At 42.1% G+C, this 22964-nt stretch overlaps 1 protein-coding gene across 1 annotated transcript in view; it reads left to right on the top strand.

The window, feature by feature from the left end:
- LOC120029867 (dual specificity mitogen-activated protein kinase kinase 6-like) overlaps positions 1-22964 on the top strand; it is a 49295-nt gene that overhangs the window by 19015 nt on the left and 7316 nt on the right. Inside the window, exons 5-10 of the mRNA XM_038975175.1 lie at positions 150-269; positions 2545-2661; positions 14522-14573; positions 15034-15161; positions 21374-21451; positions 22192-22331. Of these exons, the coding sequence (XP_038831103.1) occupies positions 150-269; positions 2545-2661; positions 14522-14573; positions 15034-15161; positions 21374-21451; positions 22192-22331 (635 nt within the window). The remainder of the gene's footprint in view (positions 1-149; positions 270-2544; positions 2662-14521; positions 14574-15033; positions 15162-21373; positions 21452-22191; positions 22332-22964) is intronic.

Here is a 22964-nt window from a genome sequence, read left to right as displayed (position 1 = left end):
GGTCTTTTGATCAATCAGATCAACTCTTACGCCAACAATTGGGCAAGAGATCAGAATCGTGCTGCCTGTGTAAACGGCCATGGTGACAGCTGTTGATGTAATAAATAGGTTGGCTGGATGGATTTGATGTCCTTTCGCTCCCATCCTAGAGGATCCGTGCCACAGTGAACACCCAGGAACAGAAGAGACTGCTGATGGACCTGGACATCTCTATGAGGACAGTCGACTGCTTCTACACAGTCACCTTCTACGGCGCACTCTTCAGAGAGGTAGCCAGCTTCTTTATAAAAATAATTTCAAAAAAATGACAATTAAATAATAATACTTAAGTCTTGTAGTCTTTAAGTCCAAAGACTCTTTTACAATAGACAATCTTTTGGTGTAGCGTATTGTTTGTGTATTTGGATCCCCGTTAGTTGTTAGTCACAACAGCTACTCTTCTTTGGTTTCCTCTACTGCTGGTCTTGTTCATTACTATGTTTAACATAGGCTTCCTACAGTGTCATTCCAGAGATGTCGGAGGACAGAGCCTTGTAAAGACGCTGTCAAACATATTGGTACCCTTACACTTTACAGTGGAGTGCAACAGTTTTTATATTTTCAAAACTAGTTGGTTATTTTTTACCCAGTGGTTATTTTTTACCCAGTAGGCACCTGCAACTTACAAAGAGTAGGATAAATGATACTTTCCAAGAATCACTTGCCTTCCACCAAATTTAATTTGAATTTTGAATAGTTTAGTCCAGGCCATTTTTTGACTTAACTGAAATTAAGGTTTTGCACTTTTGATCAGTTGTATATCAAACAAAATGTGAACACCGTAAAATGTCAACTTATTTTAGAAGTAATTGTGAGTCATGCACGGGTGCCTATATATTTGCCTGTATCTGTATATTCAGATAAACAGTTATTTAGCAACTAACTTAGTCCTCTTCATTTCTACACTATATACAAAAATATGTGGACACCCATTCAAATGAGTGGATTTGGCAATTTCAGCCACACCTGTTGCTGACCGGTGTATACAATCAAGCACATTAGCCATGCGATCTCCATAGACAAACATTGGAAGTAGAACAGCCTGTACTGAAGAGCTCATTGACTTTCAACGTGGCACCGTCATAGGATGCCACCTTTAAAACAAGTCAGTTCGTCATATTTCTGCCCTGCTAGAGCTGCCCCGGTCAACTGTAAGTGCTGTTATTGTGAAGTGGAAACGTCTAGGAGCAACAACGTCTCGCCTGCGAAGTGGTAGGCCACACAAGCTCACAGAACGGGGTCGCTTGCAACACTCACTACCGAGTTCCAAACTACCTCTGGAAGCAACACCCGCACAATAACTGTTCGTCGAGAGCTTCATGAAATGGGTTTCCATGGCAGAGCAGCCACACACAAACCTAAGATCACCACGTGCGATGCCAAACATTGGCTGTAGTGGCGTAAAGCTCGCCGCCATTGGACTCTGGAGCAGTGGAAATACGTTCTTTGGTGTGATGAATCACGCTTCACTATCTGGCAGTCCAACAGACGAATCTGGGTTTGGTGGAAGCATTCTTCTGGCAATCTGCCCCAATGCTTATGTAAAGTTTGGTGGAGGAGAAATAATGGTCTGGGACTGTTTTTCATGGTTTGGGCCCCTTAGTTCCAGTGAAGGGAAATCTTAACGCTATAGCATACAATGACATTCTACACGATTCTGTTCTTCCAACTTTGTGGCAACAGTTTGGGGAAGGCCCTTTCCTGTTTCAGCATGACAATGCCCCCATGCACAAAGTGAGGTCCATACTGAAATGGGTTGTCGAGATCGGTGTGGAAGAACTTGACTGGCCTGCACAGAGCCCTGACCTCAACCCCACCGAACATCTTTGGGATGAATTGGAACGCCGACTGCAAGCCAGGCCTAATCGCCCAACATCAGTCCCCGACCTCAATATTGCTCTTGTGGCTGAATGGGAGCAAGTTCCCTCAGCAATGTTCCAACATCTAGTGGAAAGCCTTCCCAGAAGAGTGGAGGCTGTCATAGCAGCAAAGTGGGGACCAACTCCATATTAATGCCCATGATTTTGGAATGAAATGTTCAACTAGCGGGTGTCCACATACTTTTGGTCATGTAGAACATAAGACTTTCTGATTTACACACAACATTGTACTGTAGGACTGGGCTGCCATCCAGACAGGTACCATGACCCCTTTTTCCTCATGTAGAGATGTCAGATGATAGAGCGGTGTATGTTGTAGTCAAGATAAACAAATAAAGAATTCCCAATATTGCCGGATGTAGTTACCTACCACTTGAAGAGAAGAGAGCGTTCCACAGGATATCCATCTGCAGCGGAGCACATTGGAAAAAGCTCCTTCCTGTTACCCAATCTGTGTGTCTGGAATGTGGTTCTGTTTTTCCAATCCTTCCCTCTACCGCTCTCTCCATAGCCCCCTTTTTCCGTTCCCACTACCCCTCTCTCCATCCCAGTATCTCCCCCCACCTCCTTAACCCTTAAACTCTCACCCCAATCTGACCTTCTCATGTTGTACCTGTGTTCCCAGGGTGATGTGTGGATCTGTATGGAGCTGATGGACACCTCTCTGGATAAGTTCTATAAGCAGGTGATAGAAAAAGGCATGACCATCCCTGAAGATATCCTGGGAAAGATGGCCGTCTCGGTGAGTAGGACCACTTCTTTACTTCCTTTCCTCATGTAAATAGGACTAACTATGTCACATCATTCAGCCTAGAGACCAAGCGGAATATTACATGTGTTATGTAGGACTGGGTTTCCGTTAGCCGGTAATTGCCTGCTTTGGGACGATTTTTTTTAATAAATGAAAAGCTGATCAATAAAATTGTACCCGGCCAAATTGTCCAGGGGTGTCCAGCTGCTGAGGAGAGGGAGAACGCGAGAGATGAGCCTTGGCCTAGGCTACTGTTGATCGTGAAGATGGAGGCCTTTTTTAATTTGAAGTATATGAAGTATTAAAATAAAAGTTAGCATATGCTTACAGTGAAAAGCCTACAAGACAGGGCTCAAGACTGACCATTTTAGTCGCAATTTGCGACCCTTTGACTTGGCTGTGCAAGTCAAATAAAAATGTGTCGCGTCGGTGTGGGCTGCACATTCATTCACCGCACTAAAAATGTCTTTTTTTTTGTCGGAGGCTCAAACCATGATTTGGTCAAACAGTAAAGTATCCTCATGTAATAGAAGTGTCTGCCTGCATGCCCCTGTACCTGTTTCGGTGGCGCCTGCTGCTGTGTTGAGCAGCCACTCGCTATCTCTTTTCACAGGGGATAAAAAATTATCCCGGAGGAAGAAAAGTGTTCTGATTTTATAACATTTTAAAATCCAATTGCTGGGGGGGAAAACGCTATCATGTTGTCACAGATGGGGAGAGGATATTCTCAGCTTTCTGTAGGTCCATTTTCATTAACCTATTGGATACGGGGGTCACTAGCCTTAAGGTAATTGCAGCAATATAGCCTGTTCAGGTTTAAACCAATTCACAAGTCTGTTTCATTCTGTTGATGCATTTTCTGTGGACAAATTAAGTTCCAACTGTAATGTTATGTTTGACACAGTATAATATCCTACTCATTTTCCCTATAAACAATAGCTTGACTTACTTTTGATATTATCCTAATAAAATTAAGAAGCGTTTGAAGGTTTGGTGTGGCTATTAGCCTATTATACTGCAGGCCTGTGATACAAAGGCAATGCGCACCGGCCCGCCAACTGACAGGTGAACTTGAGGAAGAATGTTTTAGGCCTACTGGATTTACTCCTATAATCCAACAATATAATGCTCATCTTTATAAAAATATTCTAATTGAAAATTAATGAATTAGCCTCCTGTAAACTTACACAAGTAAGTATTCACCTCACTTGGACTTTTCCACATTTTGTTGTGTAAATTAAATGTTAAAAATACCAATTAAATCCATTTCAATTCCAGGTTTTAACACAATATATACTTAAAACCTTGGAGGTGCAACTATTTTTGACACAAAAGTGAAAAAAAAAAAAGTGTTGGTTGCATTAGTGCCCAATACTTGGTAGAAGCACCTTTGGCAGCAATTACAGCGGTAAGTCTATCAGCTTTGCACATCTGGATACTGCAATATTTGGTCCATTCTTAACAAAATTGCTCAAGCTCGGTCTAGTTGGATGGGCACTGTTGGTGAACAGCAATTTGTCAGATTCTCAATTGGATTGAGGTTTGGGCATTGACTGAGATATTCAAAGACATTCAGGTTGTTGTTTTTAAAATACTCCAGTGTAGCTTTGGCTGTGTGTTTAGGGTCATTGTCCTGCTAGAAGGTGAACCTCCGCCCCAGTCGCAGGTCTCTTGCTGGACGGGGAACCTCCGTCGCAGGTCTCTTGCTGGGTGGTGAACCTCCGCCCCAGTCGCAGGCCTCTTGCAGACTGAAACAGGTTTTCCTCTAGAATTACCCTGGATTTGGCTCCATCCATCTTGCCCTCAAACCTGATCAGTTTCCCAGTCCCTGCTGATGAAAAGCATCCCCATAACATGATGCTGCCACCACGCTTCACCATGGGGATGGTGTTCTCAGGGCGATAAGCAGTCTTGGCTTTGACCAGAGAACTTTTTTCCACGTTTGCTGTCTCCCACATGTCTTTTGTCAAAAATATTTTTTTACAGCAATGGCTTTATTCTCACCACTCTTCCAAAAAGCCCAGGTAATAGTTGTCCCATGTACAGTTTTTCACATCTCAGCTGTGGATCTCTCCAGCTCCTTCAGAGTTACCATTGGCCTCTTGGTTGTTTCTCTGACTAATGCCCTCCTTACCCGGTCACTGAGTTTTGGTGCAGGGCCTTCGATAGGCAGAGTCGCGGTTGTGCCATATTCTTTCCATTTTTTAAATAGAGGATTTAACGGTGTGCCGGGGGATGTTCAAAGTTTGGGATATTTCTTTTTTTTTGAACCCGACCCTGATTGGTACTTCTCCAGAACTTCTGACTTGTTTTGATCTTCATGCTGATTAGGTTCTCTAACAAAACAGGTGTTTTTAATGAGATCATGTGACACTAATTGCACACAGGTGGACTCCATTCAATAATTATTTGACTTCTGAAGGCAATTGGTTGCACCAGAGCTTAGGGGGTGAATACTTATTAAGCAATCAAGACTTGGTTAAGTAGGTGAACACTTATGCAGACACAGAAATGAATGTTGGCGTCGTGGCATAGCGCTCTCCCTGTCTGGGGTAGGCCTAAGCTTTTTATATATACAGTACCAGTCAAAAGTTTGGACACCTACTCAAGCAAGGGTTTTTATTTTTTACTATTTTCTACATTGTAAAATAATAGTGAAGACATCAACTATGTAGTAACAGTGTTCATCAAAATATTTGATATTTTTCAAAGTTGCCACACTTTGCCTTGATGACAGTTCTACATTTTCTAAACCAGTGTCACCGGAAATGCTTTTTCAACAGTCTTGAAGGAGTGCACTTGTTGGCTGCTTTTCCTTCACTCTGCGATTCAACTCATCCCAAACCATCTCAATTTGGTTGAGGTCAGGTGATTGTGGAGGCCAGGTCATCTGATGCAGCACTCCATCACTCTCCTTCTTGGTCAAGTAGCCCCTTTACAGCCTGGAGGTGTGTTGGGTCATTGTCCTGTTGAAAAACAAATGATAGTCCCTCTAACACGGAACCCAAACCGGCTGTGCGCGTGCGCCATTGTGCATAAATGTATTTTGTCTCCCACCACCAAACGCGATCACGACATGCAGGTTAAAATATCAAAACAAAATCGGAACCAATTATATTAATTTGGGGACAGGTTAAAAAGCATTGCACATTTATGGCAATTTAGCTAGCTAGGTAGCTTGCACTTGCTAGCTAATTTGTCCTTCTTAGCTAGCTTGCTGTTGCTAGCTAATTTGTCCTGGGATATAAACAGAGTTATTTTACTTGAAATGCAGAAGGTCCTCTACGCCGCCAATTAATCCACACAAAACGGTCAACCAAATAATTTCTAGTCATCTCTCCTCCTTCCAGGCCTTTTCTTCTCTTGACTTTATATTGCGATTGGCAACTTTCATAAATTAAGTGCATTACCGCCACTGACTTTGTTCATCTTTCAGTCACCCACGTGGGTATAACCAATGAGATGGCACGTGGGTACCTGCTTCTATAAACCAATGAGGAGATGGGAGAGGCAGGACTCGCAGAGCAATCTGCGTCAGAAATATAACTGACTTCTATTTTAGCCCTTGGCAACGCAGACGTCGTTGGCGCGCGCAATAATTGAATAACAGATTTCTGAATTTATTTTGCAGCGCTCGCGCATGCGACGCGAGCTATGTTGTCAACCTGTAAGCCCAAACCAGATGGGATGGCGTATCGCTGCAAAATGCTGTGGTATCCATGCTGGTTAAGTGTGCCTTGAATTCTAAATAAAGCAGACGGTTTGGGTGTACTATGCTGGTAACACTATCACACCTCCTCCATAATTCACAGTGGGAGCCACACATGCAGATATCATCCGTTCACCTACTCTGCGTCTCAAAGACACGGCGGTTGGAGCCAAAAATCTCAAATTTGGTCTCAACAGACCAAAGGACAGATTTCCACAGATCTAATGTCCATTGTACACGTTTCTTGGCCCATGCAAGTCTCTTATCTGTTACGTACCCCTCGTGGAGGAGGGAACGCAACATCCTGCTACAGCTCAACTCCCGAGGAGGGGGGGGGGGAAAAGTATGATCGTAAGTGTGGGGAAGGACAACAGAGGCAGAGAAAAATACAGTTTACAGGGAATTTATTATTCCTTAACATAGTAATGTGGGGAAAGGGGGCTGGATGGAACCAAAGCAAAATAAGTAAAAAAGTTAGTCCCCCCCCTCCTACCTTACCTGCCTTCCCACTTAACCTTTAGCACCAACTGGCGCGCTAACCAAAATACAGGGTGGTCCGCCCAGGTCTTACCTAGTGTGCATAGACAGATTCAATACTACGGGTTATGTATTCCCGCAGGCCTCTTGCCTAAACACTCCCAAGGTGCGTCCCCCCCCCCCCCCCCCCCGGGAACAAATGAAACAGAATAATTACCAATACTTTAAGTGAACAATTTCAACAACCAAAAACACTAAGTCATATTGTCATACACATCCCTCTGATGGAGCGGCTACTAAATAATATCAACAAAACTTGTACTGATCAACAACCAACATAGGACATAAGAAGAAGCTCTTTTCTCTGACGAAGGAACACTGGCTTTTATCAAGCTGGAGAAGGAGTTGGTAATTTAAGAGACAGCTGTTTCCCCTGACGAGAGGGAGGGGTCAGAGCTCCAATTAGCGATGGGGCCGACCAATCAGCTGCTTTAGGATTCCAGGAAGCCATTTCCTGAAATACACACACATACAAACCCACAACACAGAAACTGGGGAGCGTAACAGTGTCCTTTAGTAGTGGTTTCTTTGCAGAATTTCAACCATGAAGGACTGATTCATGCAGTCTCCTTTGAACAGTTGATGTTGAGATGTATCTCTTACTTGAACTCTGTGAAGCATTTATTTGGGCTGCAATTTCTGAGGCTGGTAACTCTAATGATCTCATCCTCTGCAGCAGAGGTAACTCTGGGTCTTCCTTTCCTGTGGCGGTCCTCATGAGAGCCAGTTTCATCATAGTGCTTGATGGTTTTTTGCACTTGAAACTTTAAAAGTTCTTTACATTTTCCGCATTGACTGACCTTCATGTCTTAAAGTAATGATAGACTGTCGCTTCTTTTTGCTTATTTGAGCTGTTTTGCTATAATATGGACTTGGTCTTTTACCAAATACGGCTGGCTATCTTCTGTATACCACCCCTACCTTGTCACAACACAACTGATTTGCTCAAACGCGTTAAGAAGTAAAGGAATTCCACATATGAACTTTTAACAAGGCACACCTGTTAATTGAAATGAATTCCAGGTGACTACCTCAAGAAGCTGGTTGAGAGAATGCCAAGTGTGAAAAGCTGTCAAGGCAAAGGGTGACTACTTTGAAGAATCTTAAATATAAAAAAAATATTACTACCTGATTCTGTGTGTTATTTCATAGTTTTGATGTCTTCTATTATTCTACAATGTAGAAAGTAGTAAAATAAAGAAAAACCCTTGAATGAGTAGGTGTGTCCAAATTTGTCTGGTACTGTATATATTTTTATATTAATATAATACATTGGAGGCCTATGTCAAATATTGACTGGCTCTCATCAAGCTGCCCACTCAAGAAAAAACTTCAAACTGTAACCAGTGCCTGCAACCTGGTTCAGGTGGTCAGCCAACCTACCAGGATATTTACAAACAGCACAGGAATGAAATCATCAACATGTAGTGATCACATCTTTACTGCAGACATTTGCTTTAAAGCAGTATCCAAATCCATAGGATATAGTGATCACAATATAATAGCCATATCTAGGAAAATCAAAGTTCCAGAGGCTGGGGCTAATATAGTGTATAAGAGGTCAGACAAGAGGTTTTGTAGTGATTCATATGTTGATGATGTAAAGAATATTTGCTGGTCTGTGGTGTGTAATGAGGAGCAATCAGACGCTGCACTTGACAAATTTATGAAATTGCTTATTCCAGTTACTAATAATCACGCACCAATTAAGAAAATGACTGTAAAAACTGTTCAATCCCCTTGGATTGATTAAGGAATTAAAACATTTTATGGTTGAGAGGGATGGGGTAAAAAGTATGGCAAATAAGTCTGGTAGCCCAACTGGCAAACGTACTGCAAATTAAGAAATCATGTGACTAAGCTAAATAAAAGATAAACTATACTATGAAACAAAGATAAATAATATAAAGACTGATAGTAAAAAGCTTTGGAGCACCTTAAATTAAATACTGGGGATAAAAGCCAACTCGGTGCCATCATTCATTGAATCAGATGGCTCATTTATCACAAAGCCCACTAATATTGCCAGCTACTTTTAATGTCTTTTTCATTGGCAAGATAAGCAAACTTAGGGATGACATGCCAACAACAGACGCTGACACTACACATCCAAGTATATCTGACCAAATGATGGAAGACAAGAATTGTACTTTTGAATTCCGTAAAGTCAGTGTGGAAAAGGTGATTTTTCTTTTGCTGTCTATCAACAATAAGCCACCGGGGTCTGACAATCTGGATGGAAAATTACAGAGGATCATAGCAGACGATATTGCCACTCCTATTTGCTACATCTTCAATTTAAGCCTACGAGAAAGTGTGGAAGGAAGCCAAAGGAAGGAAGCCAAAGTCCGCTATCCAAGAATAGTAAAGCCCCCTTTACTGGCTCAAATGGCCGACCAATCAGCCTTTTACCAACCCTTAGTAAACTTCTGGAAAATATTAGCACGTCACTTACTCAAAGGACTGATGATTGGCTGAGAGAAATTGACTATACAAAGATTGTGGGGGCTGTCTTGTTAGACTTCATTGCAGCTTTTGACATTATCGATCATAGTCTGCTGCTGGAAAAATGTATGTGTTATGGCTTTACACCCCCTGCTATAATATGGATAAAGAGTTACTTGTCTAACAGAACACAGAGGGTGTTCTTTAATGGAAGCCTCTGAAACATAATCCAGGTCAAAGCAGGAATTCCCCAGGGTAGCTGTTTAGGCCCCTTGCTTTTCTCAGTTTTTACTAACAACATGCCACTGGCTTTGAGTAAGGCCAGTGTGTCTATGTATGCGGATGACTCAACACTATACACGTCAGCTACTACAGCAACTGAAATGACTGCAACACTTAACAAAGAGCTGCTGTTAGTTTCAGAATGGGTAGCAGGGAATAGCAAGGAATAAGTTAGTCCTAAATATTTCCAAAACTAAAAGCATTGTATTTGGTACAAATCATTCTCTAAACCCTAAACCTCACCTGCATCTTGTAGTGAATAATGTGCAAATTGAGCAAGTTGAGGTGACTAAACTGCTTGGAGTAACCCTGGATTGTAAACTGTCATGGTCAAAACATATTGATACAACAGTAGCTAACATGGGGAGAAGTCTGTCCATAATAAAGCGTTGCTCTGCCTTCTTAATAACACTATCAACAAGGCAGGTCCTACAGCCCCTGGTTTTGTCGCACCTGGACTACTGTTCAGTCGTGTGGTCAGGTGCCACAAAGAGGGAAAGTTGCAGTTGGCTCAGAACAGGGCAGCTCGGCTGGTCCTTAAAAGTACACAGAGAGCGAACATTAATGACATGCATGTGATTCTCTCATGGCTCAAAGTGGAAAAGAGATTGACTTCCTCATTACTTGTTTTTGTAAGAGGTGTTGACAAGCTGAAGGTACCGAGCTGTCTGTTTTTAAAATACTAGATGACACCCATGCATACCCCACAAGACATGCCACAAGAGGTCTCTTCACAGTCCCCAAGTCCAGATCAGACTATGGGAGGTGCACAGTACTACGTAGAACCATGACTACATGGAACTCCATTCCACATCAGGTAACTGATGCAAGCAGTAGAATCAGATTTAAAAAGCAGGTAAAAATACACCTTATGGAACAGCGGGGACTGTGAAGTAGCACAGACGCATGCACACACACACACATGATAACATACACACTATACACACACGTACACATGGATTTTGCATTGTAGATATGTGGTAGGAAGTATGGGCCTGAGGGCACACACTTAGTGTGTTGTGAATTCTGTAATGAATGTATTGTAATGTTTTTAAAATTATATAACTGCCTTAATTTGCACGAACCCAAGTAAGAGTAGCTGCTGCATTGGAGGCAGCTAATGGGGATCCATAATAAATACAAATAGGCCTATGCATGCAATGCCCTGATGCATTTAGTGATCAAATCTCCGACAATAGGCTATAAAGTTTTGCATATGCTACAGATGAAAACACAAGGAATAGTGTTTTTGTAATTCGATATAGGCTGTTTGCACGGACACATAAATGGGCTCATTTGGCCAATATCCCTTGTTTATTGATGGTGGTGGTTTTTGTTGGTGAACGGCCTAATGGGTTACTTACCCAGTGCATATGGATGACCGGTAAATTTCTCAAATGTCCGATAAATTGAAAAATCTTCCTGTCACTTGTCTGACGCCAAATTTTCCTAACAGAAACCCTGGTGTAGGAAAAGTATTCTTGCTTTCAGAAAGTATTCACACCCCTTGACTTTTTCCACATTTTGTTGTTACAGCCTGAATTTAAAATGGATTAATTTAAAAAATAAAATAGAAAAAATGTCACTGACCTAAACATAATACCCCATAATGTCAATGTGTAATTATGTTTTTCATAATTTTTACAAATGACAAGCTGAAATGTCTTCAGTCAATAAGTATTCAACCTCTTTGTAATGGCAAACCTAAATAAGTTCAGGAGTAAAAATGTGCTTAACAAGTCACAGTGCACATTAATCAACGTTTCAGTAAAAGTGACGGTTTTAGCCAGCCGGCTAATTTTCAACCGCAGTCCCTGTGCAGGTTATTAAAAACAATAATAATGTTCAATAATAGTGTTAATGTGAGTTTTGAATGACCAACTCTGTACCCCCATACACAATTCTATGTATGGCCCTTTGTCATTGTGTAGGCCCTCTATGTAGGCCCTAATCAATGGATTTCACATGAGTGGGAATACAGATATACATATGTTCGTGACAGATAACTTAAAAAAAAGAAAAAAAGTTTGGCCGTGAATCAGAAAACTAGTCGGCATCGGGTGTGACCATCATTTGCCTCATGCAGCGCGACACATCTCCTTCACATAGAGTTGATCAGGCTGTTTATTGTGGCCTGTGGAATGTTGTCCCACTCCTTTTCAATGACTGTGCGAAGTTACTGGACATTGGAGGTAACTGGAACACGCTATCGTACACGTCTATCCAGAGCATCCCAAACATGCTCAATGGGTGACATGTCTGGTGCGTATGCAGGCCATGGAAGAACTGGGACATTTTCAGCTTCCAGGAATTGGTCCTTGCGACATGGGGCCGTGCATTATCATGCAGAAACATGAGGTGATGAATGGCACGACAATCTCATTTAAAATGTCCCATCACTGAAATGCAATTGTGTTCGTTGTCCTTACCTTATTCCTGCCCATACCATAACCCCACCACTACTATGGAGCCCTCTGTTCACAACGTTGACATCAGTATACCGCTCACCCACACAACATCTTCCCGGTACAGTTGAAACCGGGATTCATCCGTGAAGAGCACACATCTCCAGCGAAGGTGAGCATTTGCCCACTGAAGTTGGTTACGACACCGAACAGCAGTCAGATCAAGATACTGGTGAGGACGACAAGCATGCAGATGAGCTTCCCTGAGACGGTTTCTGACAGTTTGTGCAGAACTTCTTTGGTTGTGCAAACCCACAGTTTCATCAGCTGTCCGGGTGGCTGGTCTCAGACGATCCTGCAGGTGAAGAAGACTGATGTGGAGGTCCTGGACTGGTGTGGTTGCACATGGTCTGTGGTTGTGAGGCCGGTTGGATGTACTGTCAAATTCTCTACAATGACATTGGAGGGGGCTTATGGTAGTGAAATGAACATTAAATTATCTGGCAACAGCTCTGGTGGACATTCCTGCAGTCAGCATGCCAATTGCACATTCCCTCAACTTGAGACATCTGTGGCATTGTGTTGTTTGACAAAACTGCACATTTTAGTGGCCTTTTGTTGTCCCTAGGACAAGGTAAACCTGTGTAATGATCATGCTGTTTATTCAGCTTCTTGATATGCCACACCTGTCAGGTGGATGGATTATCTTGACAAAGGAGAAATGCTCACCAACAGGGATGTAAAACAATTTTGTGCACAACATTTGAGAGAAATAAGCTTTTTGTGCGTATGAAAATGTTCTGGGATCTTATATTTCAGCTCATGAAACATGGGACCAACACTTTACATGTTGTTTCTATTTTTGTTCAGTATAGAAACATGTTGCCAGTCTCTTGACCAAGAGGCTATTACTGTACAAAATGACTGAATTCATGCCAGATGTTTAATATACTAAGAATTAAATAAATACCATATGCAAACCAATGGGTATGTCTGGGAAGTTAGACCTGCATTCCCCATGTTGATATCCTTCTCCAGCTGCTGATGTTCTGTTCTAATGTTCCAACCTTGTGTTCTGTTGTAATGTTCCAACCTTGTGTTCTGTTGTAATGTTCCCACCTCGTGTTCTGTTGTAATGTTCCCACCTCGTGTTCTGTTGTAATGTTCCCACCTCGTGTTCTGTTGTAATGTTCCCACCTTGTGTTCTGTTGTAATGTTCCAACCTTGTGTTCTGTTGTAATGTTCCAACCTTGTGTTCTGTTGTAATGTTCCAACCTTGTGTTCTGTTGTAATGTTCCAACCTTGTGTTCTGTTTGTAATGTTCCAACCTTGTGTTCTGTTGTAATGTTCCAACCTTGTGTTCTGTTGTAATGTTCCAACCTTGTGTTCTGTTGTAATGTTCCAACCTTGTGTTCTGTTGTAATGTTCCAACCTTGTGTTCTGTTCTAATGTTCCAACCTTGTGTTCTGTTTGTAATGTTCCAACCTTGTGTTCTGTTTGTAATGTTCCAACCTTGTGTTCTGTTTGTAATGTTCCAACCTTGTGTTCTGTTTGTAATGTTCCAACCTTGTGTTCTGTTTGTAATGTTCCAACCTTGTGTTCTGTTGTAATGTTCCAACCTTGTGTTCTGTTTGTAATGTTCCAACCTTGTGTTCTGTTGTAATTTTCCAACCTTGTGTTCTGTTGTAATGTTCCAACCTTGTGTTCTGTTGTAATTTTCCAACCTTGTGTTCTGTTGTAATGTTCCAACCTTGTGTTCTGTTGTAATGTTCCAACCTTGTGTTCTGTTGTAATGTTCCAACCTTGTGTTCTGTTGTAATGTTCCCACCTTGTGTTCTGTTGTAATGTTCCAACCTTGTGTTCTGTTGTAATGTTCCAACCTTGTGTTCTGTTGTAATGTTCCAACCTTGTGTTCTGTTGTAATGTTCCAACCTTGTGTTCTGTTCTAATGTTCCAACCTTGTGTTCTGTTGTAATGTTCCAACCTTGTGTTCTGTTTGTAATGTTCCAACCTTGTGTTCTGTTTGTAATGTTCCAACCTTGTGTTCTGTTTGTAATGTTCCAACCTTGTGTTCTGTTTGTAATGTTCCAACCTTGTGTTCTGTTGTAATGTTCCAACCTTGTGTTCTGTTTGTAATGTTCCAACCTTGTGTTCTGTTTGTAATGTTCCAACCTTGTGTTCTGTTTGTAATGTTCCAACCTTGTGTTCTGTTGTAATGTTCCAACCTTGTGTTCTGTTGTAATGTTCCAACCTTGTGTTCTGTTGTAATGTTCCAACCTTGTGTTCTGTTGTAATGTTCCAACCTTGTGTTCTGTTGTAATGTTCCAACCTTGTGTTCTGTTGTAATGTTCCAACCTTGTGTTCTGTTGTAATGTTCCCACCTTGTGTTCTGTTGTAATGTTCCCACCTTGTGTTCTGTTGTAATGTTCCCACCTTGTGTTCTGTTCTAATGTTCCAACCTTCCTCGTTACAGACAGTGAAGGCTCTGGAACATCTGCACAGCAATCTGTCAGTCATCCACCGAGGTAAGAACAAGCACAGAGTTAAATAGAACGTTTAAATATGGTATGTTATGTATATCTCTCTCTTGGGTACACTTTAAAACAGTTTTCACTAGTGTCCATCTTTTTAAATCTGGAAGCTTTAGCGGGGAACCTGCCACATCCGTTTGCGATGTTACAAAAACAACGATGTTACTTGAAACAACATTTTACATAGCAGTTTTACAGATGTGTTTTGTGGGCTGTGTTGAGCGAGACAGATACACTGCTTCATAGTTATGTTGTTGAGGCTAAGGAAATCACTTTAAAATATGTTATACAGTAGGTCTGTTTTGGACTGACTCCAAAATCAGTGATTTCTCTTTCACTTCCATCTCACGCCACTCTTCTATTTCTCTGTTTTGTTTCCTCCATCACTCACTCACTCACTCACTCACTCACTCACTCACTCACTCACTCACTCACTCACTCACTCTCCCCTCAGATGTGAAGCCATCCAACATATTGATCAACACCCAAGGGCAGGTGAAGATGTGTGACTTTGGGATCAGTGGTTACTTGGTGGACTCTGTGGCCAAGACCATGGACGCAGGCTGCAAGCCCTACATGGCGGTGAGCGGTTGTGTGGGGGTGGGTGGTTGTGGGTGAGCGGTTGTGTGGGGGTGGGTGGATGTGTAGTAGAGGTTTCTGGGATTTAAAAGAGACAAAATAAGTCTATCGGTCAAATCTACTCAATAAAAATCAAACAGTGGAGTTGTGCTTAAGCTGGCTCAGTGAATAACTGTTTCAGAAGGGAGATATGATACATGAAGTACCTCATACCCCGGCACATCGATCTGGTGCTTCCTGTATATAGCTGCACATCGATCTGGTACTTCCTGTATATAGCTGCACATCGATCTGGTGCTTCCTGTATATAGATGCACATCGATCTGGTACTTCCTGTATATAGATGCACATCGATCTGGTACTTCCTGTATATAGATGCACATCGATCTGGTACTTCCTGTATATAGATGCACATCGATCTGGTACTTCCTGTATATAGATGCACATTGATCTGGTACTTCCTGTATATAGATGCACATCGATCTGGTACTTCCTGTATATAGCTGCACATCGATCTGGTACTTCCTGTATATAGCTGCACATCGATCTGGTGCTTCCTGTATATAGCTGCACATCGATCTGGTGCTCCCTGTATATAGCTGCACATCGATCTGGTGCTCCCTGTATATAGCTGCACATCGATCTGGTACTTCCTGTATATAGCTGCACATTGTTCTGGTACTCCCTGTATATAGCTGCACATCGATCTGGTGCTCCCTGTATATAGCTGCACATCGATCTGGTACTTCCTGTATATAGATGCACATCGATCTGGTACTTCCTGTATATAGATGCACATCGATCTGGTACTTCCTGTATATAGCTGCACATCGATCTGGTACTTCCTGTATATAGCTGCACATCGATCTGGTACTTCCTGTATATAGCTGCACATTGATCTGGTACTTCCTGTATATAGCTGCACATCGATCTGGTGCTCCCTGTGTATAGCTGCACATCGATCTGGTACTTCCTGTATATAGATGCACATCGATCTGGTGCTCCCTGTATATAGCTGCACATTGATCTGGTGCTCCCTGTATATAGCTGCACATCGATCTGGTACTTCCTGTATATAGCTGCACATCGATCTGGTGCTCCCTGTATATAGCTGCACATCGATCTGGTGCTCCCTGTATATAGCTGCACATCGATCTGGTATTCCCTGTATATAGCTGCACATCGATCTGGTACTTCCTGTATATAGCTGCACATCGATCTGGTGCTCCCTGTATATAGCTGCACATCGATCTGGTATTCCCTGTATATAGCTGCACATCGATCTGGTGCTCCATGTATATAGCTGCACATCGATCTGGTGCTTCCTGTATATAGCTGCACATCGATCTGGTACTCCCTGTATATAGATGCACATTGATCTGGTATTTCCTGTATATAGCTGCACATCGATCTGGTACTTCCTGTATATAGCTGCACATCGATCTGGTACTTCCTGTATATAGCTGCACATCGATCTGGTACTTCCTGTATATAGCTGCACATCGATCTGGTACTTCCTGTATATAGCTGCACATCGATCTGGTGCTCCCTGTATATAGCTGCACATTGATCTGGTATTCCCTGTATATAGCTGCACATTGATCTGGTATTCCCTGTATATAGCTCCACATTGATCTGGTATTCCCTGTATATAGCTGCACATTGATCTGGTATTCCCTGTATATAGCTGCACATTGATCTGGTGCTTCCTGTATATAGCTGCACATTGATCTGGTACTTCCTGTATATAGATGCACATTGAACTGGTACTTCCTGTATATAGATGCACATTGAACTGGTACTTCCTGTATATAGATGCACATTGATCTGGTACTTCCTGTATATAGCTGCACATTGTTCTGGTGCTTCCTGTATATAGATGCACATTGATCTGGTGCTTCCTTGATTTGGCTCTACTTCTGTTTTATTTTTTTCCTCGTGTTACTATTTGTTCATTTGTATTATAATGTTTTAACGCTGCACCGTTGGGAAGGGATCGTAAGCAAGCATTTCACGGTTAAGTCTACACCCGTTGTATTTGGCACATGTGACAAATAAAATGTTGATTTGTATTTGTTAATGTTAACTAATTCACCTATTAAGTTTGACTGAGCAGAGCTGAGTTGGCCGCTTACACCATATATGTGTTAACTTCTCTGGGATAGTTGGGACGCTAGCGTCCCAACTGACAAGCACCCCCAACCCCCCCCTCACTGATTAGCATCGCGTCACAATTAAATAGTAGCATCTAAATATGTAAATATCATTAAATCACAAGTCCAAGACACCTAATGAAAGATACAGATCTTGTGAATAAAGCCACCATTTCAGATTTTTAAAATGTTTTACAGGGAAGACACAATATGTAAATCTATTAGCTAAACACGTTAGCAAAAGACACCATTTTTCTTTGTCCACCATTTTTTCTCAACACCAGTAGCTATCACCAATTCGGCTAAACTAAGATATTGATAGCCACTAACCAAGAAAAAACCTCATCAGATGACAGTCTGATAACATATTTATTGTATAGGATAGGTTTTGTTAGAAAAATGTGCATATTTCAGGTATAAATCATAGTTTGCCATTGCAGCCACCATCACAAATCTCACCAAAGCGACTAGAATTACTACAGAGAGCAACGTGTTTTACCAATTTACTCATCATAAAACATTTCTTAAAAATACACAGCACATAGCAATGGAAAGACACAGATCTTGTGAATTCAGACAATATTTCAGATGTTCTAAGTGTTTTACAGCGAAAACACAATAAATCGTTATATTAGCATACCACATATGCAAACGTTACCCGACCATTGATTCAAGCCAAAGAGAGCGATATCGTTATCATCGCCAAAATATATTAATTTTTTCACTAACCTTCTCAGAATTCTTCCGATGACACTCCTGTAACATCATATTACAACATACATATAGAGTTTGTTCGAAAATGTGCATATTTAGCCATAAAAAACCGTGGTTATACAATGACAATACTAGCAAAACTAGCCTGAAAATGTCGGTCGCCATCTTTCACAGTGATCTTGTCTCATGGATATCTATTCATAAACTTGACTAAAAAAATATAAGTTGGACAGCTATCGAAAGACAAATTAGTTCTTAATGCAATCGCTGAATTACATTTCTAAAATTATCCTTACTGTGCAATACAGGGTTCGCCAAGCGAAGCTATACAAAACAAAATGGCGGCATAAGCGTTTAACATTTTTCGACAGAAACACGATTTATCATCATAAATTGTTCTTACTATGAGCTGTTCTTCCATCAGAATCTTGGGCAATGAATCCTTTCTTGGGTCTAATCGTCTTTTGGTCGAAAGCTGTCCTCTTGCCATGTGGAAATGCCCACTAACGTTCGGCATGAACTGGAAACGTGCCCAGCGGTTCAAAGTGTCTCAGAAAGCAATGCCTCAAAATCGCACTAAACGGATATAAATTGCTATAAAACGGTTTAAATTAACTACCTTATGATGTTTCTAACACCTATAACGAGTAAAAACATGACCGGCGCTATATTACTGGCTAAACCAAGGCTTGGAAAAAGGCCAGTCAGATGTCCTTCTTGCGTTGAGCGCAGAGTCCAAAAGAACGCTACTTCCGGTATTTGGTGATGTATAGAGGCCATGATTGCGCAATCGACTCCATTCAAATTGTCACCACTTACTGACATCTAGAGGAAGGCGTGGGCAGTGTTTGTATCCTCATAGGATTTACAATGGCTTTAAAACTGATCTGGAACCAGAGGCCAAGAGTTCTGAAAACTCACTCACTGGGAGGAAAAGTGCTGTAGAATGAGTTCTGTTCCACTCAGAGACATAATTCAAACGGCTATAGAAACTAGAGAGTGTTTTCTATCCAATAATAACAATAATATGCATATTGTACGAGCAAGAATTGAGTACTAGGCAGTTTAATCTGTAGAGCAAATTATGCTAATGCGAAACAGCACCCCCTATATCCCCAAGAAGTTAAGTGATGCAGGTCTGTTATGTCAATAGTCATGCATTTAAAGGGTAGAGCGCATGAGTTTTCACTCACCGATGTGAAAACACAGACTTAGTAACTTAGTTCTAGTCATGATCTGGTTGCCTATAAGTACAAAGATAGTTATGTTTTTGGGTTATTACATATTTATTCACTTATTTCTGGATATTTTCTAAGCTACCCACAATGCCCTATTTCTCAACGTTATATGGAGGAACTAATCCAGTCTGTGCTACTGAGTTTGTATGCTAGCTCGGTATCTAGCTCAAGCTGGCTAATGTTAGCTACTAGCCATGCTAGCATGTAATTACATTCCAGACCAAATGTTGGCAGTGGTGAGCTGCAACCCATCAAACAAGGAGCAGATGGGGCATGTGCATCAATGCAACATGCCCTTCAGACTTTGTGGCTGTGTTATTATCTAGTGGGAACTCGTTAGCATGGCAGGTTCTGGTACCTTCTTGCCGTGGGCTAAAAACGAAAGAGAAAATCATACCTGCTTGCTCTAATTGTGTAGTACCTCGTCTGTTCTCCTTTCTGTTTTGTCAACTTTTCGGCATGACCTCTGAAGTAGGCTACGGCAGTTTGGTAACTTGTTCCACCTTGACTTAGTGCTAGCGCGCTAGCTGACGGACATCTGGAATCTATCAATTTTGGGTTTCCCTGACTCCATCGGCCTGGCGAAGTGCCCTCCTCCTCCTCACTTTGGTAGCTACCTCAGCCTGCACTCTTTTCAAAGTTTTACCACAGGATGGGCCCCAGCCATCAATCTGTTAGTCTGCTCTACATTTATATTACATTTTAGTTCACTTTCTCTCTTTGCTTCTAATCTGCGGTTATGTTTTGGTTGTGTTCTAGCTGGTCTTCAGTAGTTGGGCTCTAGCTTGCCGACCATAATCGTGGTTGTTGGCTAGGCTGGCTAGGCTAATAGCTAGTTGGCTAAATAACTAACGTTAGCTGGCTGGCTAGCTTGCTGCATATAGCTAACATTCTTTGATAACTGGTTAGATGGTGTTATTTTCAAAACTTTGGTTTTCTTTAATGTAGCTGTAAGCTAGGTGTTGATAGCAACTGGCTGACTCATGCACAGCTGGTAGGGCTAATGTTAGCAGGCTAGTTGGCTAGCAACCTTGCAAGTTGATTTGTATTGATACATTCATAAAGTATTTGCTTCTATGTTGTCTGAAAATGAAACTAAAACCAGTAGTCATCAGTGGAAACAATTTGGTTTAATTTGAAGTTCTACATTTGAAGATATTTCTGTTGGAGTTTACATTATAGGGAATAGGCTGGCTTGCCGGTCCTCCATATTACATCACACCCCGGAAAAACATTTTCCTTCAGCATGCTTCAGAATTCGGATCGGTTTTGCCTCCCGAGTGGCGCAGCGGTCTAAGGCACTGCATCGCAGTGCTTGAGGCGTCACTACAGATCCGGGTTCGATCCCGGGCTGTGTCGTAGCTGGCTGCAACTGGGAGACCCATGAGGCGGCACACAATTGGCCCAGCGTCGTCCCGGTTAGGGAAGGGTTTGGCCGGCCGAGATGTCCTTGTCCCATCGCGCTCTAGCGACTCCTGTGGCGTGCCGTGTGCATGAACGCTGACACGGTCGCCAGTTGTACAGTGTTTCCTCCGACACATTGGTGCGGGTAGCTTCCGGGTTAAGCGAGCAGCGTGTCAAGAAGCAGTGCGGCTTGACAGGCACGTGTTTCTGAGGACGCATGGCTCTTGACCTTTGCCTCTCCCGAGTCTGTACGGGAGTTGCAGCGATGGGACAAGACTGTAACTACCAATTTGATATCACGAAATTGGGGAGAAAAAAGGGGTAAGAAGTAAACAAAAAAGATGTCAATCTTAATAATTATGTAAAAAATAGAAAAGAGGGGGGTTGTAAACTTTGCATTGGGCCTTTTGATGTGTTTACTAATGCAAATCCATATGTTACATGTGGTAACGTTTATGCTAGCTACCCTTTTAATAACCTCCAGTGTGCCCAAACAGTGTGTCCACAGAGCCTTTGATTGGCTGAGGCAGTTTTTTTAGGGCCATGGTAGCACTCAGAGAACAGACTGGGCTGTGTGTGTTCAAGAGGTACAGATGACGGAGGAGGTTGGGTCGTCTAGGACAACTGTCAGTTAGCGACTCTAAAGTGATGTCACCCGTGTCTCCGTCTTTGTCTTTGTGTGTGCGTGTGTCATTATGTCCCCTAGCCGGAGAGGATCAACCCAGAGACCAATCAGAAAGGCTACAACGTCAAGTCTGACATTTGGAGTTTAGGAATCACTATGGTGAGTCTCTATTTTATATCACTTTTTATTATTAATATTTCTGCAGATTTATTATAACAAAATTGTTATGTGATTATTACACTAGTAGGTCTATTTTATATATTTTTTCTACATTAAACTAGCAACCTCTGATACCGTAAGGTCAGGTACAGTAACTACAGATAAATAATAGTATTTTATTTTTCCTGAATGATGTCTTCACTATATAACCAGTACGTTGTATTCGTTGCCAGTAATAGCCTTAAGTGAGCAGATAGAGTTCCATTGAATTGAAATGCATTGCTGTTCATATAGGACAGGTTCTTCATGGTCAAGAAAAGCCCTGCCTTTTCTCTGTGAGACACGATGACACACTACGGCTCTGCTCTAGACTAACTGGTGTCTAGACATTTTATTAGGAGAGTTGTTACATATTACTAGCTCTCATCTGCACGTCCTAAACTGTCTCACATCCACGAACAGTTTTGGTTTTAAAATAAATTTGATGGTCCTCCAACTGCCCATGGTAGTTTTCAGTAATGTAACACTGTCTAGGGTCATAAACCACCCAATTCCAGGCTTTTATATACATAATATTTCAATTTTCTTCATTTTATGTACAGTAATACAATGATGCGTTCACATAGCCTGACCTCTATGTACTGTCGTATACCTGTGCCCTGTCATATACCTGTGCCCTGTCATATACCTGTGCCCTGTCATATTTTGTGCCCTGTGATATCCTGTGCCCCCTTCTTCAGATTGAACTGGCCATCCTGCGGTTCCCTTATGACTCCTGGGGCACGCCCTTCCAGCAGCTGAAGCAGGTGGTGGAGGAATCATCGCCCCAGCTCCCTGCTGACCGGTTCTCCCCTGAGTTGGTTGACTTCACCTCCCTGTGGTATGTTCTCCTCTCCCTGTAAAGCTAGCCTGGTCCTATATCTGTTATAGCTGTCTTTCCAACTCCATGGTCATTGTTATGCTTGTTATGACAGAGACGACAGTTAGAGTGGGCAAGACATCAGAAACAGATCTAGGACCAGGCTACCTGTTCATCATCTAGTCCCTCCAGGCTACCTGTTCATCATCTAGTTAGTCCCTCCAGGCTACCTGTTAATCATCTAGTCCCTCCAGGCTAGCTGCACATCATCTAGTCCCTCCAGGCTACCTGTTCATCATCTAGTTAGTCCCCCCAGGCTACCTGTTCATCATCTAGTTAGTCCCTCCAGGCTACCTGTTCATCATCTAGTCCCTCCAGGCTACCTGTTCATCATCTAGTCCCTGTTCATCACCTAGTTGTCCATCCAGGCTACCTGTTCATCATCTAGTCCCTCCAGGCCACCTGTTCATCATCTAGTTAGATGCTGTACAGGTAGCCTGGAGGGACTAGAGGATGAACAGGTAGCCTGGAGGGTCTAACTAGATGATGTACAGGTAGCCTGGAGGGACTAGATGATGTACAGGTAGCCTGGAGGGACTAACTAGATGATGTACAGGTAGCCTGGAGGGACTAACTAGATGATGTACAGGTAGC

This window comes from Salvelinus namaycush, chromosome 35 (assembly GCF_016432855.1).
Source record: "Salvelinus namaycush isolate Seneca chromosome 35, SaNama_1.0, whole genome shotgun sequence".
In the NCBI taxonomy this organism is placed as follows: domain Eukaryota; kingdom Metazoa; phylum Chordata; class Actinopteri; order Salmoniformes; family Salmonidae; genus Salvelinus; species Salvelinus namaycush.
This window is presented reverse-complemented; position numbering and strand designations above follow the sequence as displayed.